General features: G+C 41.2%; 1 protein-coding gene across 5 annotated transcripts in view; it reads right to left on the reverse strand.

Annotated features, from left to right (window-relative positions):
• Positions 1–12,326, reverse strand: part of PHC3 (polyhomeotic homolog 3) — an 82,773-nt gene that overhangs the window by 25,754 nt on the left and 44,693 nt on the right. For 3 of the 5 annotated variants that reach the window (XM_063442653.1, XM_063442655.1, XM_063442654.1), the window contains exons 10-11: positions 11,209–11,477; positions 10,258–10,417 (exon numbers count right to left, since the gene is read on the reverse strand). In XM_063442653.1, the coding sequence (XP_063298723.1) occupies positions 10,258–10,417; positions 11,209–11,477 (429 nt within the window). The remainder of the gene's footprint in view (positions 1–10,257; positions 10,418–11,208; positions 11,478–12,326) is intronic. The other 2 variants (XM_063442657.1, XM_063442652.1) reach the window with 1 other exon arrangement.

Genomic DNA, 12,326 nt, shown 5'->3' on the forward strand with positions numbered 1-12,326 from the left:
AAAAACCCGAGCGCAAAAAAAAACAAAACTTTATTTTATTTTTAGTTCGACGGCTATGATGGTTTTTTATTTGGCCTTTTTTGGGGCTGAAAATTAAGATTTTAGAAAAAAGAAGACGTCGAATGGTAAGTTTAATTTTACTTTACAGGTTAGCAATTTTATTCCCCCCTCACTATTTTTTAGGGTGAGGTGGGTAGGTAGGGGCATTTATTATTTGGGTGGGGGGTGGGTGACTAGGGGCTTGGGCACCCCTAGTCACCTTGATGGGGGGGGGGGAATTTACTTAGTGCCCCCACCCGCCGCCCAGGTGTGGGGGCGGGGGGAGGACAGTAGGTCCCCCCCTATTACTATTATGGCCCCCACCCGCCGCCCAGGGGTGGGGGCCGGGGGGTGGAGGACAGTAGGTCCCCCCCCTTTTACCATTAGGGCCCCCACCCGCCGCCCAGGGGTGGGGGCCGGGGGCTGGAGGACAGTAGGTCCCCCACCCCCCCTTATTACTATTATGGCCCCCACCCGCCGCCCAGGGGTGGGGGCCGGGGGGGAGGACAGTAGGTCCCCCCCTATTACTTTTATGGCCCCCACCCGCCGCCCAGGGGTGGGGGCCGGGGGGGAGGACAGTAGGTCCCCCCCTATTACTTTTATGGCCCCCACCCGCCGCCCAGGGGTGGGGGCCGGACAGTAGGTCCCCCCCCCTATTACTATTATGGCCCCCACCCGCCGCCCAGGGGTGGGGGCCTGAGGGGAGGACAGTAGGTCCCCCTCATTCCCATTATGGCCCCCACCCGCCGTCCAGGGGTGGGGGCCGGCGGGGGAGGACAGTAGGTCCCCCGTCCCCCCCCCTTATTACCCTTTTTTTTTTTTTTTTACAGTGAGCAGCCACAGGCTGCTCACTGTTTAGTGGACATGCCCCTACTCGCGGTATAGCGAGTAGGGGCATTGGGGAGATTTTAATCTCCCTTGTGCTATTATGGGGGTCATATTGACCCCCATAGAGTTAGGAGGGGACCTGGGGGGCTTATGAAGTGGTGGGGAGCACTGCTCCCTGCCGCTTCTGTCTTTACATATTGCAAGTAGCTCCCTCCTTGTAATAAACCGAACAAACAAACGAACACTGATACACAGTGTTAGTTTGTTCGTCTGATTTTTTTCTATTCATTCATTCATTCATTCGTCTGTCTGATGAATGAATGAATAGGTGAAATTCCCGTTCGCATGTCCAGATGTTTCACTGGGCATGTGCGGGAATCTCAGTGCTATCTAGTGTGGGTAGATGACGTGTCCCACAGGGACTTCACCTACCCACACAAAGATGGCGGCGCCCTGAATATAGATCGGGGCAGAAAATAAAGAATAAAAAATAGGTAATGTGGGGGGCATAGGGGCATTTGGGGGTGACTAGGGGGTCGATTGGATGTAGTTGAGGCGGGAGGGGGGTTAAAAAAAAAACGGAATTCGGCATGACAGTGCCGCTTTAAGCTGACATTATGTCCAGGATTAGCGTTTCTGTGCCAGGCATCTCCCTTTGGATCAGGTAAGTTAAAAGTTATTTTTCTGTTTAAGTGTTTATTGTACTGTGGGCTAGTGGTTTGCCTGTTTTTGTATATATATATATCTTTCTGGGCACATAAGCACAAGGCCTATATTTTTTCCTCCTTGCTATTCATTTGTTATTGGCAGTACTGGATATTCTTGCTCCCAGGCACGGCACAAACACACTAAGAATCGTTTATCAATTAACGTGAATGGATCACTAACAAATATAATTTCTAGGAGCACCTAAGTTATATCTAATAGTGTTGGCACCAGCATTCAGAGCACACAGTGAAGGCTCAGGTACATTGACATAATTTTTCCCTCTAATCCACAGGGACACAGAGTGATAAATGCTGCTCAAGGCAAAGATAAGAGGCCCATGGGGTTTTCTGCACACACAGAATACTTCCGTTGTCTAACCATATATGACTTATTTTACTGACATTTGTCCTAAGGGCACAAAATACATCTGGTGCGTTGTTCAGACACTTGCATATCATGCTAGAGATTTTGATGTATTTGCAGCATTAATGATTTTGTGTCTTGTTTCGTAGATCCATAGATGAGTGCTCTGGATTTCTTTATTTAACATGGTTTATATTCAATAGCGAATTGCACTTTTAGTATTCTTGTAATACACTGGTGATGAGCAGTGCTTTGTTTTTTAGTTGAAGTTTTCCTTAAATTATTACACTTTGCTAATGTTTGTCTACCCCACACTCTAATACTGAAACTTTTTTGCAATGTTAATTTTCTTTAGAAAACAGTTATTTACTGAGGCATTCCTTTTTTATTTTTTATTGATAATAATATTTGATAACGCTGTTTTGGGTATTTCCCATGCCTCACCAATTCTGCAGAAATGTAATTGTGTTTGGGCGGCGGGAAAAATACCTAAAACCTGTTTCAAGTTAAGAATGAGGCTTCCCATTGAATATAACCCTCTCGCTAGCATAGTTACTTAGAACTGTTATCTTTTTAATACATTCCTTCATCAACTGCAACCAGTTCCGATCCTGTGTCATTCCCTAGGTAACAGGTACATATAGAAATTATGATTTGTTGATTCTTAGCAAAGTAGCACATATATATACGCCTCTCTCCATGTGGACTATATCATATGACACTAAATCCACAATGCCCTTAAAAAATGTGTGCGCACCATTTTTATGAGTTTCTTAAATGTATTTTGCTAGTAAGCTTACCTTGATGTTTTGACATATACACATGTTAAAGGGGGAGGGAAAAGGAGTGGTTTGGCCAGCCCTGGTTTTCCCTATAGAGATGCATCAGATGAACAGATGAAGATGCATCAGTTCAGGTGTAGCTGCAATGCAGGAAGCTGTTCATTCTAACAGCCAGGTGGGGCTGAGAATATAAGAAAGGCTGTTGTGGTAGGGGATTCTATTATTAAGAGAGTAGGTTTTCTGTATCTAATTCGACATGTTGCTGACAGAGAGGATGAATTATTGGAAGAGATGTCGTGGTCCATATTGGCTTTGTCATTGGTACCAATGACAAAGTCAGAAGAAAATGTAAGGTCCTAAAGAATGAATCAGGGAATTAGGAAGTAAACTGAAGAAAGGGACCTCCAAGGTAGTATTTTCAGAGATTTTCAGAGATATTACCTACAGTGTGCTACAGTAGAAAGGCAGTGGGAGATAAGGGGGATTAATGTGTGATTAAAGTCATTGTGTGGAAAGAAGGGTTTTCACTTTTTAGAGCACTGGGCTGATTTTTAGGCATGTGTAAATGTTCAGTCCGCATTTCGGCACTTTGGAAACTTCGGAACTTTGGCATTTTGGAATTTCAGGACTTCTCTTGCAGCCGCTTAGTAGATAACTCCCTAATTCCCACGGTATTAGGGAGTTATCTACCAAAAGGCTGAAAGACTTAAATTGCTCTTTCAACCCAATGTACTAATATTAAGTAAAATTACTTAGTATTAGTACATTTTGCCCCTACTCGCTATGTCCTCCCCCTGGCCCCCACCCTGAACGGTGGGTGGGGGCCCTAAATTAGAATAAGGGGGGTACCTAATGTCCTCCCCCCAGCCCCCACCCCTGAGCGGTGGGTGGGGTCTCCAACTACTAATAAGGGGGGGACCTAATGTCCTCCCCCCTGGCCCTTACCCCTGAGCGGTGGGTGGGGGCTCTAAATACTAATAAAGGGGGGGACCTAATGTCCTCCCCCTTGGCCCCCACCCCTGAGCGGCGAGTGGGGGCCCTAAATACCAATAGGGGGGGACCTAATGTCCTCCCCCATGGCCCCCACCCCTGAGCGGCGGGTGGGGGCCCTAAAAACCAATAGGGGGGGAGGACCTATTGTCCTTCCACTGGCCCTCACCCCTGAGCAGCGGGTGTGGGCCCTAAATACCAGTGGTGGGGACCTATTGTCCTCCCCCCCCAAAGAACTTTCCCACACTGTGTAAAATGACACAGAGCACTCTGATTGGTGGATTTCAAGCCAACCAATCAGAGTGCTGTGACAGGTAAATGTAGAGACTTATATATGAAACAAGATACACCTAGAAAAAACAAAAGCAGAGAACACTCATAGGGAAACACCGTTAAGTAAAGATGTCCCTGCTATAGATGTTTTGCACTCACAGAATAAAGGAGTAATTCAAGCCCATCAAGGTATCTTTAAATCTTGAAGTATAATTCCTCAGGGGTACCTGCTGGATTCTTTATGTCCTCTTAAATGGTGTTCTAGTGACTCTTACCTGTTTAGAATGGCGTCAGGTTTAACCCAAAGCATTACACAGGACTTACCTGATGCCTGCTTAAACCCGACGCCATTCTAAACAGGTTAGAGTCACTAGAACACCCTTTAAGAGGACATAAAGAATCCAGCAGGTACCCCTTGCTTGAATTACTCCTTTATTCTGTGAGTGCAAAACATCTATAGCAGGGACATCTTTACTTAACGGTGTTTCCCTATGAGTGTTCTCTGCTTTTGTTTTTTCTAGGTGTATCTTGTTTCATATATTGGTTTGTGAGGATCTGAGGAATCCTTTGTTACAGCCTAGATTTCGAGGGAAGTAATACATTTTTCCTCCCCAATATACTGCTGCAACTGGGTGGTCTTTTTTGTCTATATATATATCACAAATGTAGATACTTACCTGTCAGTCTCTTCATTTACCTGTCAGAGCACTCTGATTGGATGGCTTAAACTCACCAATCAGAGTGCTCTGAGTCTAATTGCAGGGCGAGCAAGGCTTTATAAGCCTCCCCCCGCCTTGCAGAGCTCAGTCAGCGCTGAGCCCTTTATGGGTGAAGATGGATTTCTTTTTTTGGGCTCGTTTTTTTTTTTTTTTTTTTTGCATCGGTTGTTATGGATTTTTTTATTTGGCCTTTTTAGGGGCTGAAAAAAGGAGATTTTAGAAGAAAGAAAACATCAAATTGTAAGTTTTATTTTTTTTACAGGTACTTAGTTAAAGATTCCCCCTCATTATTTTTAGGGTGAGGGGGTAGGTAGGGGTAAATTTTTTGGGGGGGCGGGGTGACTAGGGTTTTGGGGACCCCTAGTCTCCTGGGGGGGGTAACATTTTTATTTAGGGCCCCCACCTGCCGTTCAGGGGTGGGGGCCGGGGGGGAGGACAATAGGTCCCCCCATTGGTATTTAGGGCCCCCACCTGCCATTCAGGGGTGGGGGACAGGTGGGAGGACATTAGGTGTCCCCCCCTTATTAGTATTTAGGGCCCCCACCCACCGCTCAGGGGTGGGGGCTAGGGGGGAGGACATTAGGTCCCCCCCTTATTAGTATTTAGGACCCCCACCCACCGCTCAGGGGTGGGGGCCAGGGGGGAGGACATTAGGTCCCCCCCTTATTAGTATTTAGGGCCCCCACCCACAGCTCATCAGTGGGGGGCCAGGGGGGAGGACATTAAGTCCCCCCCTTATTAGTATTTAGGGCCCCCACCGCTCAGGGGTAGGGGCCAGGGGGGATGACTTTTTTTATTTTTTATATTTTTATATTTTCTAAAGCCATAGGCTGCTCACTGTTTAATAGACATGCCCCTACTCGCTGCATAGCATAATTTACTAATACTAAGTAATCTTTACTTAGTAAAAGTAAATTTGGCTGAAAGACCAATTTAGGTATTTCAGCCTTTTAGTAGATAGCTCCCTAATACCATGGGAATTAGGGAGTTATCTACTTATTCATTCCTGTCATTACACTGACTGGCTAAGTAACTTACATTTTATATGAATGTATGTTACTTGATTGTTGTAAGTGTTGCAAATGCTTACAGCTGAATCCTGGCTATGTTTGTATACTTTTTATTTAAAATTGTATACAGTGTAACATTCTTCATTCTTCCACTGGGTAAGTATATTAGTTCTTACGCAATACTGTGCTTCGGTACTTCGGCACTTTGAAAATTCGGTCATTTCGGAACTTCAACCATTCAGCCATTCAGCAATTCAGCAATTCATCTATTTGGACATTCGGGAGTACCCGAATGTCCGAATTGCCTGAAATTCGTCCGAATTCACATTCGGACCGAAACGAATTGCACATGTCTACTGATTTTACACTTGGGTACAATCTCTATAGCCATGATGGATTTATAAGGATGCAAATTCTAGAAACCCAAATAAATGAAAGTGTAGGTACGCTAAAATCAGAGATGCTTGTGTTAGTAAATGAAGATCAGGAAAAGGCAGACTTTTAAAATAATAGTTGTTTCCTCAGTATATTTTAAGGAGGCTTATGGCAAGAGATATGCAAATGATTGCTGCAAAAATGTGCTGACAAACTGTAATTGGATGACTCAAGACAAGGTGCTGCAGAAAGTAAAGAAAGTAAATGTAAATAAAGCACCAGGGCCTGACTGTATTCATCCTTGAGTACTTAAAGAAGTAAGTGTGGAAATAGCCAAACCTCTGCTTTTAAACTTTCAGGATTCTTTTCAGGATTTGTACCACAGGATTGGGGAGAAAGGCAGATGCGGTTCCTATAGTCAGAAAGAAATCAAAATCCTTGAATTATATATCTGTGAGCTTAACCTCTGTGACTGGGAAAGTATTTGAAGGATTATTAAGAGATACATTTTAGGAATTTTCTGGGAAGAGCATTGTTACTAAAAAAAATGGTTTTATGAAATATAGGTCATGTGAAACTAACTTAAAGGCACACAACATTCACCAAACAACTACAGCTTAATGTAGTTTTCTGGTATCTATATCATGTCTCTGCAGGCATTTTCATGTACACATTACTGCCTAGGGACACCACCAGTGGCAGTCACTGAGACGGTCACTAGAGGTACTCTTCCAGGGTCAGTGCTGCATGTTGTTCAGCCCTGATGTCCAGCATCTCTACGCTCTGCATGGAGGCGCTAACCATCTCTTATAAAGATTAATTTATTCAATGCATCTCTATGAGGAGATGCTGATTGGCCAGCTTAGCATTTGGTTCCGCCACAGCCTCCTTGGTTGAGATTATCTGAATTGACGATCTCATCCAATCCAGTGCTTTCCCATAGAAAAGCATTGGATTAGCTGAGATGGTCAGTTCTGCTATGCTTAGTCAAGTAGGCGGGGCAAGGGCAGAGCAAGCGCCAGCAGACCTGCGTAGTGCTGGAATAAAGGCAAGTTTTTACTATATATAAAGTGGGCAAGGGGGGTGGCCACCTAAATAGTGTTTTTAACATTACGTACTCCTGACCCTATAGTGTTCCTTTAATTGCATTCTATGAAGAAGTAAGTGGAAGTATAGATCAGGGTACTGCAGTGGATGTAGTCTACTTGGGTTTTGCCAAGGCATTTGCTACAGTTCCACACAATAGGTTAGAGTTCACAATAAAAGAAATTGGTCTAGATGAAAATGATTAATTATTGTCAAAAATTGTAAATTATTGTCATTAATGGTAAATGCTCAAGCTGGAGAAAAGTGGTAAATAGTGTTCCTCAGGGTTCTGTTCTGGTACCACTTCTATTAAACATACTTATAAATGGTCTTGAAATAGTAATTGAAAGTCATGTTTCAGTGTTTGCAGATGACACAAAAATTAGGTAAGACAAATACAATGTTAATAGGATATTACTTTGCTGCTGAGGGATAGATAGATTAGGGGACTGGGCACTTAAATTAAACCCTAAATGGTAGTGAATTAGGGAATGAAACACATGAGATGGATTTGGTAATTGTTATAGACAACAAACGAGACAACAATGTGCAATGTCAATCAGCGGCTGCTAAGGTCAGTAAGGTATTGTCAGGCATAAAAAGGGACATTCGTTCTCGGGATAAAAATATAATTTTGCCTCTTTAGAAATCAATAGTAAGACCAGACTTTGCTGTGCAATTTTGGGCACCTGTTCTAATGAAGGATATTATGACACAAGAAATGCAGAGGCGGGCTACAAAATTAATGTTATGAAAAAAAATTAACAAATTTGAATCTAAGTTTTGAAAAACTGTGCCTCAGAAGGGATAAGATTGCATTATACAAATATATTGGGGGCCAATTCAAAACCATTGTCTGGAAATCTATTCATAAACAGGACTATACATAGGACATAAGGTCACTAATTTAGACTGGAAGAAAGGAGATTTAGTCTGAGTCAAAGAAAATGTTTTTTTTTTTTACAGTAAGAACAATAAGGATGTGGGATTTTCAGCTTGAAGCAGTGGCTTTGTTAGAGTCTGTGCAGATAAAACAGTAGCTGGATGAATACTTGCAAAAATCTAAAGGAACACTATAGTCACTAGAACCACTACAGCTTAATGTCAGTGGTTCTTGTATCTATAGCATATCCATGCAATCTTAGTACTGTACACACTGACTTTTCAGAGAAAAGGCAGTGTTTACATTGCTGCCTAGGAACACATCTTGTGGCAGTCACTCAGACGGCCATTAGAGGTGCATCCTAGTTCAGTGCTGCACAGTGTGCAGCACATACGTTCAGCGTCAGCTTGGAGGCGTTGAACATTCCCCATTGATTCAATACATCTCTATAAGGGGCCGCTGATATGGGTAGCGCAGCGTTAGCATTGGATTAATATTCTCAGCCATGGAGGTGTGACCAGGCGGGCAGTTGAGAAAAGGAACGTTTAATACCTTTCATCTCCACAGAGAGGGGAGCCGGTGAGCTAGACATGGATTCCAGCACTATACTGTATGGAATACATGTTTGTATCAAGACACCATAGTGTTCATTTAATATTCATGGATATAACTTTTAATATGTAGGGTAAAGGCTACTTGAGCAAAGGAGAGCTCTGACTGCAATTCTGGGGTTAAGAAGGAATTTTGTCCTAGTTTTTTGCAAAAGCTTGTATTTTTACCTTCTTTTGGATCAACACCAAACCAGATGTGAGAAAGGCTAAAGTTGACGGATGAATGTCTCTTTTATGTCTATATAACTATGTTTTACTTTTATACTATTACAGTATAAATGGAAAACCCCCCACAAATGACAGAACACAGAAAGTCTTCGGGATATGACAATGAGATTCAGTGTTTATATATGTTTTCGATTTGATTGGCAGTATGAAAGATATATCATGGTGCACTGCTCATTCTGCAGGTACAAAATCAATTGAGAATGTACATTTGTGAAATTTATATGCGTTAAGTCACTTTAAAACACCATTGAAATTACACAAGTGGATTGGCCACTAAAGGAAGCTCTGTACAGACCTCTTACTACATTTAAAATGATTAACAAACTTGAAAACATAAATAAACACCCCAGATGCGCACTGTGGGTTACACAGGTTTTCAGATCAATCTGCTCTCTTAATATGAACCTAATAGCGAACGGTAAAAGTATGTTGCGTATGTTTACGTTTAATTTATGCTATTTATACACCAACTACATCTACACTGTTTTTAAGAAAACATAATCTATAAAAATATATTGATGTTAATTCAAATATTACTCTAGAGACCCAGTACATTTGTTTCTACTTCACTTGTTTGATCTCTGAAAAAAGAATCTGGTTTATATAATTAATGTATAGAGCAGCATTATTTCAGCAATAGATCTTACACCGCCTGTCTTCTTATGGGATAGCATTACCTGCCTGCACCTCACCTGCTAAACTCCACCGATAGATCGTCCGAGTACGTAGTTCTTCCTGGGCTTGGATTTTGATACTTCTGTTTGGGGGTACACCAGTAAGACTGAGATTAGGGAAAATATCTGATTAAATTAAAAAGAAGAAAAAAAAACCACTGTCCTCAACATGAGGTTAGCGTTAAAAATTAAGAACTTTTTGGGAATTAAGAAGACTCATTATTTACAAAGACATCACCACCTCACTTGTACAGTGAAGGAAAATGTATACATAATACAGCAATAACAAAACAAAAACATGTTTGTTAGAAACAGAAAAACTATAATAGTGGGCCAAATATATTAAAGTATAAAGAAGCCCATTGACTTCAATAATGTGAGTTATGGTTAATATAACTTAAGTTATATAAGTTTTTGCTTTTGACGATGATATGACAAATTCTAAAACTGTACCCATATGTATGGGTTATATAATGATTATGATTTGTGAAGAAATCCCTAAATTATTCTCTCAATCCTAAAAGAATAACCACAAACAGAAACCCTCCTTTCTGATGTTCAAAATACGAGACTAGATTTTTTTTACCATTTTTAAAAACAGAGTTAATGGATCAAATACCCAAAATGTATTAATTGTTCGTACAAGAGAGAAGATCTGTTGTCTTAATACTTGATAATAAGTACTCACCCTCACCAGTCAGGTCCTCAATATCTGTGTCAGTAGAATTATCGGGAAGCTTTGCTGAGGTCTGCATCTCAGGTTCCATGTCAGTGATATCCATGTTGTGTTCATCTGAACAAGCCTGCCCTTTGCAAGGTTGTTCAACTAACAGTGAAGACCGATTTACCTATGAAACAATATTAGTTTAAAACAGTGGCCAAACTGTACTTCTTCTGTGTTTGTAGAATCACAACTGCCTCTTCCACTATGTTTTATTCTATGGCTGGTCTGCTTTATTCTCCATGCCTGCTGTGGAGGGCTTCTGCTCACTTGGAGCATGCACTCAGCTGAAGGGAAGTTGTCTTCAAGGACATTAATTATGTTCTTTATTAGAGGAATCCTGGTCATGGATGTATCAACTGACTGCAGAATGTTTTAGTCAAACCATTTTAAAGTGGTTTGATAAAAACTAGAACTATCCTGGCTTGCAACTCACAGCTTTTTAGAAGTCCAAAATCTGCATTATTCAATCAAACCTATCAAGCTTGTATGGTAACAATACAATGTGCTCCATGTCATTTGACATGTCCACAGCCTATTTCTGTCATCCAAGGCAGGACCAATTTGGAAGGTTTACTAGGAGGAAAGCCCCTGGTAAAAGAGGGGACCCTTGCCTCTAAGCTGGACCAGACATACCAGTTCAGGGCTGAATCAATGTAGAAAAGTCTGAGTTTGACAAGGCAATTAAGAATTTGCTTTCCATAGTGGGTAAAACCACATGCTGACATAAGATTGTCAAGAGGCAGCATAAGGGGTCATTAAAAATGGAGAAGATTGTAACACTGCAGAACTATAATATTTCTATTAATCAACAAATGGATGAACAAAAGACATTGAACATATATTAAACATAGTTTTGTTTTTTTTTTAAATCACTCTCATTTCTATTTACAGTAGTGTTGCCTTTTTCATACTTACAGGAAATGGTTCCAATCCCTCCTGAATTACAAAACCCTCTATAACATGGGTCAGAATCTGTGGTTTCACTATGGCCTGTGGTATTTTGCTATCTGGTCCCGGGATGCTGTTAGGTTTTAAAGCACCATTGCTCCTTGTGGTAGCAGCAGGCAAGAGAAGTGGAGGTGCCGGAATGGAGGCATGAGACGAATCAGACGGAGATTTAATCACTGACGCGCTCACTGAAGATGCCAGAGTTGGTAGGCCTGTGGGGTTAAAAGAACAAAACTCTACACATCACCTTTAATTTATTCTCTTCCCGCAGCTGTACTTTCATAGTGATAGATGCACTGTAAACAATGGATATATGTTTTATGATGACCTATTCCTAAACTTAAGATCTACACCTATTCATTTGCTGTTTGAAATGCACAGCTGGGGGTAATCTGTGCAACGTGTCAAGAAGCATCAGAAATCATCAAACATCAAATATGATCAAAACATCACAAATCACAACCTAAATACTTTTTTGATAAAAGTAAATCTATGCTTGTGGAACCTGTTAACAGGGTGCAATTTGATCATGCTTCCAACTGTATTTAATTCCATTTATAATTTTTTTTATTTTTAAACATATGAATTCAGAGTCTTCCACTCTTGATAAAGAATATATCTGAAATTAGGGGAATTATTATTGGAATGAGATTATATAAAAAAAAAATATTATTATTGCTTTGGTCAAATAGTTTTTGTCTTTATTTTTCAACTTTATTGGTGTTTATATCATTGGTGTCTCTTTGGCTGACATTTTAGATTAAATATATTATAATCATATAAATAAAATATTAATCAGTAAATCAGTCTTTTTCACACATAAGTATATACTCTGAGACGTACCCATAGACATAGAGTGCCATAGGTTCTCCTGGGTGTGCACAATATATCACATCACGTGTCAGACTGGACTTATGGAACACCAGAAGATTTTCTTGCTTTGTGTAGTAGCTGGGTCTGTCTTCTTTGATTATTCAAGGTATTCTGCTCATTAAGTGAATACCACCAACAATTCTATGAAGGGCGCCCATGAGGATACTCCACCAGGTACTCTTTGTTCTAAGTCACTTTGAGCCTTTCCTCAC

The sequence above is a fragment of the Pelobates fuscus genome, chromosome 2 (assembly GCF_036172605.1).
Source record: "Pelobates fuscus isolate aPelFus1 chromosome 2, aPelFus1.pri, whole genome shotgun sequence".
Taxonomy (NCBI): domain Eukaryota; kingdom Metazoa; phylum Chordata; class Amphibia; order Anura; family Pelobatidae; genus Pelobates; species Pelobates fuscus.